This window comes from Amia ocellicauda, chromosome 1 (genome assembly GCF_036373705.1).
Source record: "Amia ocellicauda isolate fAmiCal2 chromosome 1, fAmiCal2.hap1, whole genome shotgun sequence".
In the NCBI taxonomy this organism is placed as follows: Eukaryota; Metazoa; Chordata; class Actinopteri; order Amiiformes; family Amiidae; genus Amia; species Amia ocellicauda.
The window spans coordinates 47,102,519-47,119,040 of record NC_089850.1 but is presented as its reverse complement, the minus strand read 5'-3'; the positions used below and the strand labels follow the sequence as shown (position 1 = coordinate 47,119,040).

The window sequence follows — 16,522 nt, the reverse complement described above, 5'->3', positions numbered from 1 at the left end:
GCAGTATGAAGGGTAATGCTATGCAAGGTTCAACCAAGGGCTCGGTACACAGTCACAATGTATATGGTTCAAGCCAATGCTACAGTTTTATACAAGCACATGATACAGAATTCATGAACCCTTGTGTGACCTTTATTTTCAGAGGCCTCACAGTGCTAGTGTTTGCCTTAAGTGCTTCTGAACTCGCATGTTTAAAGAGAAAGATGTTTTATTCCCACTGGTTTTAAAACAGACCATTAAAATTGCCTTAGCCACCACAAATTGCACATACAGTGTGAAGTGTTAAAGAACATGTCAAGTTTGTGTTGATAGCAGATCATAACTAAATAAATAAATTATGCATATATAACATGCATTCAATTTGCTAAAACAACAATAATGTAATATTACTGTTGTTGGTGCTCATGTTTTAAGTTAAGATTATTATTTGTCAGTGTTTATTTCAAATACTGGCAGCACAAGCAAGCTAAGAGCAGTTCTTCATTTACTTACCTTGTAAGATAACGATTCTCTTTTATTTAAACTCTAGTTAAATTATAATTAATGTCTGTTGCAAACTCATTTATAAGGATACGAAGTGGCGACTTTATTTTTGCTTGTTGTTGGAGGAGGAATTTCTGGCAGTGTTTCAGCAGCAGACAAAGATCCTGTTCCGATTCATCCTTTAGCAGATTGAAGTACTTACCATACCTGAACACAAACAAACAATATCTGCATTAACTTATATAGTACATTGATCTAAATTATACTAATGAGCACAAACAATTGTTATAAATAGAGAGTTCGCTCCTCTTCAACATTAACTTTTTATGTGACATTTCTATTTTCCAAAAACACACCATTTAAGGGTCATGGTTTCTATAAGGCCACTCTGACATTGTTTTATCACCCAGCTGGCAATGCAGCGAGCTTATCTGTCTAATGTGATACTTTTCAATTAATTAACTCTGTTTTTCCTCTAAATTACCTGGTGTCAGTGCTAAAACTACAACAGCCTCACATCACTAAAACTGGGAAAGAGACACATCATTCTGATATGCACTGTTATATTAGCAGATAGAGGGAGATTATTTAATTTGATCCTTCAATTTTCTAAAAATATGTATTAACTCACTGTGACAACGCAGTTAGCAGCCAGCAGGTGTATATCATGTTGGAGTTAGCAACTATGTAGACCCACTTTACTTTGAAATTGTGAAGTTTTACTGCCATGATTTTTTTAAATGATAAAAAAAACATTGAAAAGAAACAAGCCATCATACAGTCTGAAAGTTGTAGATGATATGCTGATGTCTAATGTGATATTTGTTTAATTATACAATAAAGATGACTGATGTATCATGTGTAGCAGACAGCAGGGTTTGTGTTCAGAGATCGCACTTTTCTATTCTTTTCTTAATGAGAAAGACCCCACATTTAGAGACATGCATTCTGCATCAACCAAGAATGATCTAATTTTGCTTATTCCAAGTCAGATTTAACCCACTGTGCAAAGTTACACAAGATATTGAATTATAGCATCCCGCATCAGTCTGTCTGTCCAGTCTCCTGATTGGTGTGTGAGATTGAGGACAGGAATCTGAGCAGGTCATGCAATGTTTTCAAAGCTACTGTCTTTGAACCAATACATTCACTCACAGCTGTGAACGATTATATATTTCCAGCATGGAAGATATATGGATCCCACTCATAACATTCCCCTGAGTGCTGTGCTACTGTGCTACCGATCCTTTAATTAAAAGGCATAACTAGGATGCAACTGTTATATTAACAAGAAACTTTGGGTAAAGCCAATATGGAAATATAGGACCAATAAAAAGGCAGTTGTGCAAATCTGTCTAGAATGCAAACCATTAAAAATTCTGCCTCTCCTCAGTGTGGGCGAGTGGAGACCCAACAGGGTACTGGGAGACCAAGATGCAGGACGTGCAGAAAGCTTGGCCAATATGACACGAATACACCCCCACGACATTCACCATAGCAAACAAAAGTAATATGTATATAACATCAATAAGCTCATATTTAATGTGTCTGTGCTAATCTCGCTATTTCCTTTCTCTTTGGCTCTTAATTGGCTCATGAAGTGTAGCATACATTAATTATCACTTGTATGTAGAGTCATGCTCAGCTGAGTTGTCATTGAATTCTTCACGATACAGACATCCTTATGCTGTACATAAACAGGAGTATACTTGAATACTAGTTTAAGTTACCATGCATTTCAAAGCTCAAAAAATGTTTTTAAAGATATGTTTATGAAAACAATGCTAGCTTTAGTTTTTATGGTGTCCGTGATGCAAAATTCAAAACCCTGTCTTATTGGCATTCAAATATAAATATTGGGGTTCTTTGTCCTTTCATTCTGTGTGTGATCATGCTTGAAGAAGGTTCTCTCTGTGTCATACTAATTTAATTAAACACACTGACTAATGCTACCAGAGAGGTATAGCTGACAGAAAACTATTTTGGGGTTTCAAATTACCTAAGAACACTAAAGCATTTTTTTGTCCCAATCAGAAATCTCTAAAAATAAATGCTCACTTTCACAATCTGCATGCTACGTCTTTTACATTTACTGATACAGATGCTTGGTTTACATAACATTATCATATTGCGACTAAAGTATGAAAAGTACCTGATAGTCATTTTAATCCCCAGATGCTGCAAGGATGACAGGTTGTGGTTCTTCACACTGCTGTCAACCGCTACCGAAAGATAAAGCAACACAGACAAGCGTCAGAAGGTCAGGAACCGTCATCCTAATTAATACCACTCCACTGCAGTGCTGTCCACGTTTCCAGGCATTGCAGACAAATAACTGGAAGTAAATGCAAATAACAGCAGCCAAAGTTAGGAAAAGAATTCCAATATGCGGTTATCACCTTCAAATCAATGCTATTAAAATAGATCAAGTACACATATGTAAACAATTTTGAGAACAGTATGATGTAATAATAGTAATGATGTTAATAATAATAATAAAAATGCATAAATATTTGCAGAATTACTAAGGATTATTTTCAATAAAATCAGGCAGTATCAATGTATAATGAGTGAAAAGCAAAGATGACAAAGATCATTTGGAGACAGGTTATGAATAAGGTACAATTAAAATCATACCTGTTTGATACAAAGGCTTGCATTATGTTATTATCATGCTTCCTATAAAAGTAATGAATTGCACACTTTCCAGAACAATTTCTGGTCCACTTATTTTCAGCTGAGGAATCCTCGATCAACCGCAATCACAGTGAGGTGACAACCACTGTAATAAGGTGCCTGTATGGAGCCTTGGAGTCAATGTCCACAATTTACGTTATACATAGCATGTAACAAAACATCCATTACTGACAGACCTCGCTCTCATGACAGTGCTTTCATGCTCCTGTAATTATCATCAGATGCGAAAGAAAGCCTGTAATTACCATGGGGGGATAAAAGTGCTCAGTTCTTTCTCACAAGTGCCCTTTGACCATGTGCACCTGATGGAAGCCCAGTCTCTGGGTTTCAGAAAGGGTTAAACTGCAGCCAATCAGGCAGAGCATAGAGATGGCAAGTTCTGCCTGGAGTAAATCACGGAGCCAATTTGAAACGTCAATCACAGCAACAGATGATATGGGCAGTTAAGTGAAGTGAACTGAATGGACTATGACAGCTGCTCCCTTGGTGGTTCATCTGGTTAAAAGAATAACAAAGAGACAGTGTGTGAGAAAGAACATTCTCAGTTCCTCTCTCTCTCTCCCTCCCTCTCTGTCTCTCTCTCTTACAATCTATCTTTTCCATCTAAGACCCATTTCTAAAAATAATCATTGTCGGACATTATAGTTTTGAAAGTCTTATCTTTCTCTGCAGCTTATATGTTTGTGTTAGGTCTGGGAAATACAAGATGGAAAGAATAAGAAAAATGGAAGCATATATATTATTGATTAAGTTGTCAGAGCTAAAACATAGACAGCGTAAGGCACAGTATGATTTAAGAGGGTTCCATTTCTGTTACTAACTCATTCCACGATGTGGGTGCCCTGAACATAACTACAGGACCTGGACTATATTTTACATTTGTATTTATTAATTGACTGATTTATTTATTTATTCATTGGCAGACACCCTTATCCAGGGTGACTTACAGGTTACAGAATTATGCAATCTATGTGACATTCGAGATTCTTCTCATGGTACATCCCACCCCTAGTTGTAAGTTTAGGAGGACCAGGGGGCAGGGTTTAGTGTATCAGGCAGAGGGGTCCAATCACAGATAGAAACTGACGCACAACTTTTATCAGTTCTCTACCTCCTGTATCACAGTGCCTTCATGGAGTAACTGGGAACGAAGTCCTGCTTCCAGATATACGACTGGAAATCCCCACAACAGCATTCTGGGCTGCAAAATACTTGTTAAATTATTTCTTACTTCTACCGATTCAACTTGCTGTACAAACAGATAACTCTGCATGGACAGCTTTTCGTATTGTCGTGTTTAAAATGCATGACAAAGCTGAAGAGTATTACAGCCTTTCAGTGTTGTTATTTCTATAATAAATTAAACCCCCAGTGGGGATGGTGCACAGCGGCTGTTTTTGATATTATTATAATAATTCTGTTTGTAGCCAGGTAATGTTTTGGTCAGCTGGATATTCAAGACCATCCTTTTTCTTATAGAAGCAAAGGCAGTCAGTTGTGCTCCTTTGTTACAGCTTTCATTCCCTACCAGAACAACAAATTCACTTTTATTGAATAATATAACTCATTTAAATCTTTACAGCTTTGCCAGGGCTGAACCAGTGTTAAAATATGTCACTGATACATAAGTATAGTTTAATGAACAATATTTATCAAAATAAATGAATTCCCAAATAACAAGGCTGCAAAGCAGGGCAAATGTTTGCCCTGGAAGATTTGATTTTTGTAACTAAGTGTTAGGTTTAGTTTTAGTTTGAATACTAACCTTTGTATTCTGTCAGAGAGAAGAAGCACTCGGATGTATTGGCTGAGAGATTCATCACAGCTTTTTCAAGTAAATCAGCAAGAACTGCACAGTGGAGAGAGAGAAAAAAATCATAAAACATAAAAAAGGGGTTTGAAGTAAAGTTGCAGTGATAAATCCACCCTTAAGTATAGCAAATGCAATGGTAATCAACAATATTCTTTGGCTATTCATGTACAAAGAAAGAAAGAGAGAGAAGCACAATGCAAGTATGTTTTGCATTTCAATAACCACAATCAAATAGCTCTATTTCCATTTGCTTCACTGCTATCCTTCCAAAAAAAAAACAACTAAACAATGGAATGCCCTTGAAAGATCATATAATGAGTAGCAATCCATTTCATACATACCAACACTCATCCACAATGTATCTGTTTAAATGGAAGATAATGAATCTTGATGACTGATGTAAGAAGCTTAAACGAAGCATTATGGCAAATGGTATGATTCACTCCTGACACAAACATTACTCATCCACAAGAGCCAATCAATGTATGACACAAGCCCCTCAGCATCGGAAGCACAAGGACTGAATAGGAACGGGCTGTGTAGTGACTCTTTTGAACAGGATAAAAATGCAGTCAACATTCAGCAAGATGTGTGTGGGATTATTAGAGTTAAATGCACATTGATTGTTCAGCCTTGCGCTATCTACTCCGAGAGGAGCTTCAGCTCACTGGACTGAATGAGGAGTCGGGGAAAAGAAAACAATAGTTAATCTGCCCTCCTGTACAGTGCTATACAGAACTTAACTTTGCACATTTATATTTCACTCAATACACTCCTGAAAACGTTTCCACCCGAAGTGGTTTAATAGCGCACACCTTGTAGCACATTAAGGAAAACCACATGGAGGAAGATTAGTCATTATGTACTCAAAACACTTGTAATTGCTGAAGTAATTATATATATATATATATATATATATATATATATATATATATATATATATATATATATATATATACACACACACCGATCAGCCAAAATATTATGACCACTGACAGGTGAAGTGAATAACACTGATAATCTCGTTATCATGGCACCTGTCAGTGGGTGGGATATATTAGGCAGCAAGTGAACATTTTGTCCTCAAAGTTGATGTGTTAGAAGCAGGAAAAATGGGCAAGCGTAAGGATCTGAGCGACTTTGACAAGGGCCAAATTGTGATGGCTAGACGACTGGGTCAGAGCATCTCCAAAACTGCAGCTCTTGTGGGGTGTTCCCGGTCTGCAGTGGTCAGTACCTATCAAAAGTGGTCCAAGGAAGGAAAAGCGGTGAACCGGCGACAGGGTCATGGGCGGCCAAGGCTCACTGATGCACGTGGAGAGCGAAGGCTGGCCCGTGTGGTCCAATCCAACAGACGAGCTACTGTAGCTCAAATTGCTGAAAAAATGAATGCTGGTTCTGATAGAAAGGTCTCAGAACACACAGTGCATCGCAGTTTGCTGCGTATGGGGCTGCGTAGCCGCAGACCAGTCAGGGTGCCCATGCTGACCCGTGTCCACTGCCGAAAGCGCCTACAATGGGCACGTGAGCATCAGAACTGGACCACGGAGCAATGGAAGAAGGTGGCCTGGTCTGATGAATCACGAGTTTAAGGTGTTGACTTGGCCTCCAAATTCCCCAGATCTCAATCCAATCGAGCATCTGTGGGATGTGCTGGCCAAACAAGTCCGATCCATGGAGGCCCCACCTCGCAACTTAAAGAACTTAAAGGATCTCCTGCCAATGTCTTGATGCCAGATACCACAGCACACCTTCAGAGGTCTAGTGGAGTGTGTTTTGCTGTTTTGGTGGCAAAAGGGGGACCTACACAATATTAGGCAGGTGGTCATAATGTTACGGCTGATCGGTGTATACAGTACTGTGCAAAAGTTTTAGGCGGGTGTGAAAAAATGCTGTAAAGTAAGAATGTTTTCAAAAATAGACATTAATAGATTATATTTATCAATTAACTAAATGCAAAGTGAGTGAACAGAAGAAAAATCTAAATCAAATCCATATTTGGTGTGACAACCCTTTGCCTTCAAAACAGCATCAATTCTTCTAGGTACACTTGCACACAGTTTTTGAAGGAACTCGGTAGGTAGGTTGGCCCAAACATCTTGGAGAACTAAGCACAGTTCTTCTGTGGATTTAGGCAGCCTCAGTTGCTTCTCTCTCTTCATGTAATCCCAGACAGACTCGATGATGTTGAGATCAGGGCTCTGTTGGGGCCAAACCATCATTTCCAGGACACCTTGCTCTTCTTTACGCTGAAGTTAGTTCTTAATGACTTTCGCTGTATGTTTGGGGTCGTTGTCATGCTGCAGAATAAATTTGGGGCCAATCAGATGCCTCCCTGATGGTACTGCATGATGGATAAGTATCTACCTGTACTTCTCAGCATTGAGGAGACCATTAATTCTGACCAAATTCCCAACTCCATTTGCAGAAATGCAGCCACAAACTTGCAAGGAACCTCCACCATGCTTCACTGTTGCCTGCAGACACTCATTCATGTATCGCTCTCCAGCCCTTCGGCAAACAAACTGCCTTCTGCTACAGCCAAATCTTTCACATTTTGGCTCATCAATCCAGAGCACCTGCTGCCATTTTTCTGCACCCCAGTTCCTGTGTTTTTGTGCATAGTTGAGTCACTTGGCCTTGTTGCCACATCGGAGGTATGGCTTTTTGGCCGCAAGGCCACTTCTGAGCAGACTTCTCCTGACAGTAGATGGGTGTACCAGGGTCCCACTGTTTTCTGACAATTCTGAGCTGATGGCACTGCTGGACATCTTCTGATTGCGAAGGGAAGTAAGCATGATGTGTCTTTCATCTGCTGCAGTAAGTTTCCTTGGCTGACCACTGCGTCTACAGTCCTCAACGTTGCCCTTTTCTTTGTGCTTCTTAAAAAGAGCTTGGACAGCACATCTGGAAACCCCTGTCTGCCTTGAAATGTCTGCCTGGGAGAGACCTTGCTGATGCAGTATAACTACCCTGTGTCTTGTTGCTGTGCTCAGTCTTGCCATGGTGTTTGACTTTTGACAGTAAACTGTCTTCAGCAGCCTCACCTTGTTAGCTGAGTTTGGCTGTTCCTCACCCAGTTTTATTCCTCTTACACAGCTGTTTCTGTTTCAGTTAATGATTCTGTTTCAACCTACATATTGAATTGATGATCATTAGCACCTGTTTGGTATAATTGTTTAATCATACACCTGACTATATGACTACAAAATCCCTGACTTTGTGCAAGTGTACCTAGAAGAATTGATGCTGTTTTGAAGGCAAAGGGTCATCACACCAAATATGGATTTGACTTCTATTCACTCACTTTGCATTTAGTTAATTGATAAATATAATCTATTAACGTCTATTTTTTTTAAAGCATTCTTACTTTGCATTTTTCACACCTGCCTAAAACTTTTGCACAGTACTGTATATTATATATATATATATATATATATATATATATATATATATATAATGATATCTTTATTTATAATTAAGTTATGCCATTAGTTTAAAATGAATAACACTGGATGAAGGCCTCCCCCAGAGGTTTCGATTTACAGTTTCTCTTTTCCACTCCACGCCCAAATAATATGTTTATTATTTAATCTTCCCGGGCCATTGCCATTTTAACATTTGCACTGGTTCAGTGATGTCCCCTATTTTTATTTGTTCTCGGATCCATGCATTTCTTTTTGGATCACTTAGTGTAGTGCATTTTATAATTTATTAATGATGAGCTTTTGACGATATACAAGGTATTTCTGTTAAAAGGAAGTTGTACAAGAATGAACTACATAAATAAAACAAGATTTCAATTGTAACTATAAATACAATCCATTTTAAAGCAAATCTAATGGTGTAGGTGAGGCCCTGTGAAATGCATGGTTGATCAGCCCATCCTGCAATAGTTTGAAACCTCCCAGGTGCTGATCCAATTCAAGTAATTTAAAAATCATAAAAAAATGCAATGCATCAAGTTCTAGTTAATTTATCTAGTTAAGTTTAAAAGGATGAAGCTCCAACAAACTAAAAGACTGACGATCCGTACAAATATACTAATTAGTAAGAGCAACATTGTCTGATAAATAAAAAGAAGGAAAGAAAGAAGAAAAACAAAAACAAAAGACAGGAAATATACTCAGATCAGAGGGTTGCTCTTTGATACTAGAAAAGACATGACTTCTTACAATGCCACAATTCAAGGTTGGTTGTAACGTCAGTGCATTTGATACAAAAGTGATGTTAGCCCTTACTTAATAAAGGAATTCATGATCGATAAACATGTCAGGATACTGGTTATTTATATTGTTCTTGAATTTCATGAAGATTTACAGAATCCACCGGGACATCCAATTATAGAAGGGGTTTATTACTTATTGGAAGTGTTCTCCAAAATGTGCAGATAATGTTATTAAATCCTTAGTAATGTCATTGTCATCATGCATCAGGGATACATCCAATTTATTGGATATCCCAACCCAACTACATCAAATACAATTATTTTAGTAACAATAGAGAAGAAAAATATTCCTCATTTGTAGGGATTACAGATTTGGTACTGAAGAAAAATTATTTATGTCAGAGAATCAGATGTATGTATGAGTTAGGGGGACAGTTATGGAATCTACTATGTGATCGGGTTCCTCTTTCTTTAGTAAAGGTCTTTCCCTGTTGTAAAGTATTTTGCAGTTTAGCTTAGAATACGTCAGCATAAGAACTTGTATCGTATTTGGGTGCTCCTGTAGTTCTAACTGGAACTTTACACTTTCTGTTGAATTATGAATGTAATCTACAAAGGCTTAATTTGAGTTTTCTATTTTTAGCAAGCGAGCACCTGTGATAGATGTTGGCTGCATGTTTCATGATAAATCGACAGATCAAAAGCTCCTGCAAGAAGAAGACAGGGAAGCTCAATTATTATTATTTAATTTTTGTGGCCAGCAGATGCAAGGTCACTGTTGGACTTTGAAGTCTTTGTTGTGCAGCTCTGGACTGAAGCCAGAGTGAAAAGGGTACCCTGTAGAGAAACTGAATGTACTGACATTCACTGCCCAGCTGGTTCAGAAGCTGATGACATTTCTTCAGGTGACAAAAACATTCTCTCCCCATCCTTGGGGGCTCTCTCTTTTCCTCTCGTCCCCTAGCTGCGACAGCATCCGAGAGTTAGAGCACCTGAATGTACTATATTTATACAAGGCTTAGGAACAGTTTTGGTTGTTATTACTACTGTACTTGGGAATTGCATTAGCTAAAGCAAATAAAAACCACTGTCTTGAATTGCATTTAAACCTAAACAAAACAAAAAGCAACACTGCTGCACAATTGGGATGACTGAAGAGGGATCTCATAATAAGACAGTCCTTCTGGAATACTGCAGCATCAGTGGTTCCATGAATAAGTCAATGTCTCTGTGGAAAAGAAGGACTCACCACTGCTTGTCATGATCATGGACCTGGTGGTCATGGCTTTGCAGAACTGCTTCCTGCAGGTCTCCATCCAGCTGGCTTGTTTCTCTGGATTCTTTGAGAATGTCAAGAACGTATTGATTTCAGTGTCTAAAATATACAACACAGAGTGGTTACGGTTAATACATTTAAAACCATGTCTTCACACCCTCCATTTGATTTGAGGTTTTCAAAGCATCCATTCAGTAAAATAAATATTATTCCTGAAAAAAGATACTTATTTATCTTTGATGTATTTTCAAAGTTTGTTGATCTATTTAGCCCCAAGAAAAACATAATGATAGCAGATGATTCAAGGGGCTGTTGGGATGGGAGCATTTGACTGCCACTCCATTGATTTCTATGTAAAGTGTTTAGTAAGGCAATTTATCTTCTAAATTACTAGAATCCTAAATTGGAGCTACAGATATCACACGATAGTGATACACAGATGTAGCCTTTAGTCACTTTTTTGTTGAATGACTCTGCAGAATATAAATCGGGATGTTAATGAGTCAGTCAGGCCATCAAACAAACAGTACTTATGTCACTGCATGGCTTTTAGTCCTGCCATTAAATCAATCTGTGCAAAATCATTAACAGAAGGCTGACTGACTCTTGAATGACAGCACATAAAATGTATATTAGAATTTAAAAAATAATATCTGGTCGATGTAGTTTATCGGATTTTATTCTTCCTGGTGGTATAAAAATAATAAATTCTTCTCTGACTGCTGATATCGCAAGGATTGAAGTAACATATGGATTATGAAATACAGTACTATTATAATATGTATGTTTCAAGCAGCTGTTTAATTAAACCGAAAAGCCTGAAAGAGCTGGGTAAAAGTTTCACCTAATACATTTATTTTCTGTGACATTTATGGCTTCAGGAAATATTGTGTACTTTATAGTTTGGAAGTGTAGGCAAACATTCCTGTAAAGGTGCTTCTTCACAAGGTCTCACTAACACCGCAGCTGCAACCACGCCGCCACTACTAAAGCTTACCTGCTGCCTCAATAAATTATCAAGTTTATTGCTGAGTCGAAATCAGGGCACACATTAATAATAACACTCGGTGAAGAAAAGGTGCCTTTGCTATCTGAAATCCAGTCTTGAAATGACAACTCAAGGGAAATTAGTTTGATTAAATCAGACCAAGAATACCCTGCAGTTTTGTCAAAATAGAAGGGAAATAAAGGTTTCTTCAGGGTTACAATATGTTCGATAATTTCATGGAGCTTCAACATAGTTCAAAAGAACAAACATCAATACATGTTTCAATCTTCAATAAAACATCAATGATAAAAACAGACATTATTATTTTTTACAAAATGGGTTTCTTCATACCTTGTGTACAAGGAGGCATCTTAGGTACATCCAGAAGATAACACTTTGGTAATGGATAAGATGAAAACATTGGCCAAGGATATAGGTCACTGCCCTGAAGACAGAATCATAGGTGGAATTAAAACGTTTTCCCTTCACTCTCACAGAGCCTATAGAGCCTATAGAATTTATAGATTTTGATACTGGCCTCTGCCAACTTTGTCAGCTTCATCTCACACCTTTCAAAATAAAATCAAGTATACTATCTTATACGATCTTATATACTATCTTCAACCAATAACATCCAGAAACATTGAAAAACCTTGGGTGCTGTGTAAGTCAGTATTATTATGGAAATGTATTTGACAAAGGGCAAGTGTTTTCTGGGCTAGAAAAACTGCATGCAGAAATCCCAGTTTGCTTTTTAATGAGAGCAATGTCCTCCTTACCTATATGGGGATGAGTGTAAACAGAAGATAACAGCATTTCACTCACTGATTTGCTTTAAATGCCGAACCGGGATATCCTGGCAATCAGACTTGACAATGACATATATATATTTTTTTAACTTCAGTTTAAACTGAAACAGTTTCTGTGGTACTTGTGAAAATCAAACTAGCAGAGAATACACACATTCTTATTTTGAGGACAGAGCTGAGATCACACTCTCACTAATGAATCTCCAGTGCAGCCATTTGAGACTAAGGCCCTGGCTAAATCTAAACTTTGATTCCCTCACCAATCACAAACTAAAAATGCATTACTAAATGGCAGTTTTGCATTAGGTAGAAGGTAGAGACTTCAGTTAGATAAAGGGCAGTTATCTAGTATTGGAAAATTATAATTTCTGAGAAGGGCAATGTTTGGATCTGGTCCAGGACTAAGTGACGATATATATATATATATATATATATATATATATATATATATATATATATATATATATATATATATTGCAATGGAAGGAAAGCATAGCAATCTGATTACTGTTCTAAATGTGCTATAAAAAATACATTGATTATCAAACTGAATAATATATGCTGACAGTTCAGTTTTTAAGCAGACACTTTCTGGATGAAATGTTAAAACCACAGCCTGCAATACTAGTTCAGTAGTATTAACATGGAATACAACATCACATAGAGCTGGATAAAATAATAATTAAATGTAAAATAAATAAATATTAAAACCATTGAATTCCACCAAGGGCAGAAACTGTGAAGGTTTTGCACGTGTGAATTTCACTGGGTTTTCTTACTCTCATGCTGTGAACAGGGTGGGGGCACAACTTTTAAAATAGCATATTATGAATGTATAGGGGAATTAAGGAAATGTGTCCAAATTATAAGTTTCAATAAAAGCTTTGATTGTGAATCCCTCACCTGTTTGTCGCACACCAGCATAATCTAACTCACAGTTTACACTTCTAATAATTAGCTGTTTTTTAGTGTATAAATCCTGGGTTGACTGCACAGCAATGCTTACCTTCTGTAGTGCACGGGGGGGCAAAAAGCGCTCTGACGGCCCTCCAATCAAATTCATCCTCACGAGAATATGATTCCTCTCCACCGACAGCCCGTCAATGATGAACTTCCTGCCGTCGAAGGTTGCACTTGATTATTACACATACACATACATTAATAAAGGACAAAGCACTTTATAATAATGTGCAGCATAATGTGTTATTAATGATTTATAAATGCTTAATAGATTATCAATACAAACTTTATACAGCATGAATAATGCATTTTAAATCAGTGATATCTCAGTTATAGCAATACATGAAATGGTGACAAAGTCGAAAAGGTAGCTAAAAAGTGTTCCTCTTTTAAATCAGTTATGAACAGGTTATAAAGAAAACTTCACTACTGTTTTGACACATTCCTAATCCATTATTTTACACTTTTTGATCAGAAATGATTTATAACCAATTTATATCATAATGTTAATGCTTTATAAAGTATGTATTTATAATATATTCAACATTTATAAATCATTAGTAACACATCAATAAGCAGCATTTTACCCATAATTTATTAATTCAGTATTCAGGCAGTAATGGTACGTGCATTATAATTAGTTGTGATTGCAGAAAACCTAGAACCAGTACCCAGGTCCAATTATTATTATATCAACAACACAACATCTTATTAATAAAAAAATTGTTAAATAGTTAAATGCTGTAAACGTTTCCTTTCTTAATTTCTGTAGACGCTTATAGATTAACAGAATGAAAAGCAACAGAGTAATAATAAATAAACCTGACTAAGCTATTGTAAAATGTGCCAAACATCATAGCAAATGTTTCTGCTGCTGTCATTTGCTTTTCATTCACATACTAGCAAAGCAGACAAAGGCTTGTCCAAACTAAGGAGTGTGGTATGATGTTTGCATCCTGAAGGCCACGGTTCCCAAACTCTCAAAAACTATCTTTGATAAATAAGTATAGTTTAATGCATGATATTTAAAAGTCCAACAAATGGTGTAAATAACTTATACTAAAATGTTTAGGTTATACTAATAATTTATATTTGTGTTTATTTATTTTAACTATGGTGCAAATAAAGGCGTATTTTCAAAGAAAGAAAAAAGAAAAAAGCAAAGAAAAACTCCCTTTATATCAGTAATCCCATTAAATCCCTGAGATAAGGTTTAGTGCAGATGGGGTTTTATGATATACCATAAAAGCCTTTCTGGGTTTACTGAAGCAAAGCCAAAGTGAATTGCAATCTGAGAAAGTGAACTTTCTGCCATATGAACAGTATCATATTTGCGTGTGTGGAAGGGGATGGAGGGAGTGGGAGCAATATAAGGGTGATACAGAAATTGAAAGAAAGTCAAATAAGCCATATTGACACAGGAAATTAAAATCTCAGAAATTTATGAAATGCTTATATTTATAAGACTGACATACCAAGTTGTGGCTATAAGTTCAATAGTCTCTGGATCCTCCTTTAACTTCATGACTACAAACATATCCCTAATCCCTGAATTCGGACATGAGAGACGTTAAGATGAGCACAAGTGGCACAGGTGTCTCATCCTATAAATAAGAAAATGGCCCATGGTGTCTTTGTTGCCTGCATATCTTTTCTAGATATGAGAGAAGTTCAGATCCAGTTATGTACAATCATTGTGTATTAGTACACAGTAAACAGAGTCTTCCATCTTGACATTTTGAGATCTCTACGGGTGTGTGTTGCTTCTACAAAAACGTAGATAGTCTTGTTTTGATCAGTAGACTGTCTGGTTCCACAATATGTCATAATTGTCAATATTTTCTGAGATTTTGTATTCCTACTCAGACCAAGTATCCCCCACCCCCACCCCATTTCAGAATGCGAGGGGGGGAGCGCTTAAATGCGTAGGGGATACCAAACACTTGTCAAACCACACAACAGTGAAGAGGGGTTTGTCAGCTTAAGGAGTTACATTTTGATAAACGAAATGATTTCTTTATTTATTTTTTATCTCCAATTGTTTATTTATTATATGCTTTAATTTCAGAGTACACCGAAACATTAAACAGCATACATTTCAATAAATACTGGAAAAATTGAGGTGTTCTACAACTTTAAAACCGGTAGTGTACATTGCATGTCTATAACACAGCTTCTCAGTGTAATAAGTGGATGTATGCATATACACTTATATGCATCTGTAGGTTTCCTTTGTCTCTTCTAATAGTTTAATACTAATTACAGCCCCATTTATTTCCCCCAATAACCATTACCTACCCTTGACCTACAGAGGCATCCGACACGTTATCCTTTTGGCTCTGAAGCAATATCTCCGAAACTCTGTACTGTGACTCCAAAAGCAAAAGGGTGTCCAGATTGCAGCACATGACACACAATAATCTGAAAAGCAAAGACCGCATCATAATCAACATTAACTAAATCAGGACTGCAATAATCATCTTACTGTTGTTTGGGCTGTAATTTTAAGACACAAGAAGCACAACTTTGCTGTGAACTTCATAAGTGCTCCTATGGAAGATCAATCATCTCAGTGTGCCCTGTGGTACAATTAAGATCTATTGAATAAGTAGCTATTGATTTTATTTTTACTACATTAAACTATTGAGTGATCTAATCGTTTAGCATGGCACAGTTGGCCATTTAGAATGAAAATGGCTTTCTGGGAGTGGTGCTCTGTATATTCTCAATTCACATAATTAGATTTATTAAGAACAAGTTTTTTTGTTTTTTTTTTAAGCTAACTAGCCAAAGTATCTTGATTCCAAAGTGATTGGCTTTACAATGTGTTTTAAGATGGAATAATTACGTTTTTCATCAAGTAGATTCCACATATTGTGTTCTTCTAAAGATCTATACCATGTGAATGCCATGTAACGTGACAAACTGCCCTCATTAGCCACAGAAAATATATAATTTTAACCTTTGGCACATTCACATAAAACAACTGTTCGTGCTTCATTTGCATCCTAGTTCTTCTTCTTAGGTTAATTATACCTTCCCATACTGTTATTAAAGCCATTACAGAATCAGCCAGGCTGGACGTTCTCTTTAATGAACACATTCTCCCACTGAAGTGTGATTTCCACTGCTCCAGTGTGCCAGCTGTTTTATTCACCAAACAATGATGGTGGACTTGTCACTACTGTGCCTTCCCCCATTAGAGCACAGTACCTGGGATCCACAGTTAGTGAACTACATTATGTTTGTGCTGCATTATGAATGTTTGGGGGCAGCTTGAACTTTCCTACATGTTGGGAGATACAAATATTAAATGGGGTGGGGTTAG

At 37.0% G+C, this 16,522-nt stretch overlaps 1 protein-coding gene across 2 annotated transcripts in view; it reads right to left on the bottom strand.

Moving 5' to 3' along the window:
• The window catches only part of tbc1d32 (TBC1 domain family, member 32), a 49,538-nt gene that overhangs the window by 9,123 nt on the left and 23,893 nt on the right, over positions 1-16,522 (bottom strand). For both annotated transcript variants that reach the window (XM_066707604.1, XM_066707608.1), the window contains exons 24-30: positions 15,493-15,615; positions 13,241-13,349; positions 11,777-11,870; positions 10,411-10,536; positions 4,946-5,029; positions 2,636-2,705; positions 575-690 (exon numbers count right to left, since the gene is read on the bottom strand). In XM_066707604.1, the coding sequence (XP_066563701.1) occupies positions 575-690; positions 2,636-2,705; positions 4,946-5,029; positions 10,411-10,536; positions 11,777-11,870; positions 13,241-13,349; positions 15,493-15,615 (722 nt within the window). The remainder of the gene's footprint in view (positions 1-574; positions 691-2,635; positions 2,706-4,945; positions 5,030-10,410; positions 10,537-11,776; positions 11,871-13,240; positions 13,350-15,492; positions 15,616-16,522) is intronic.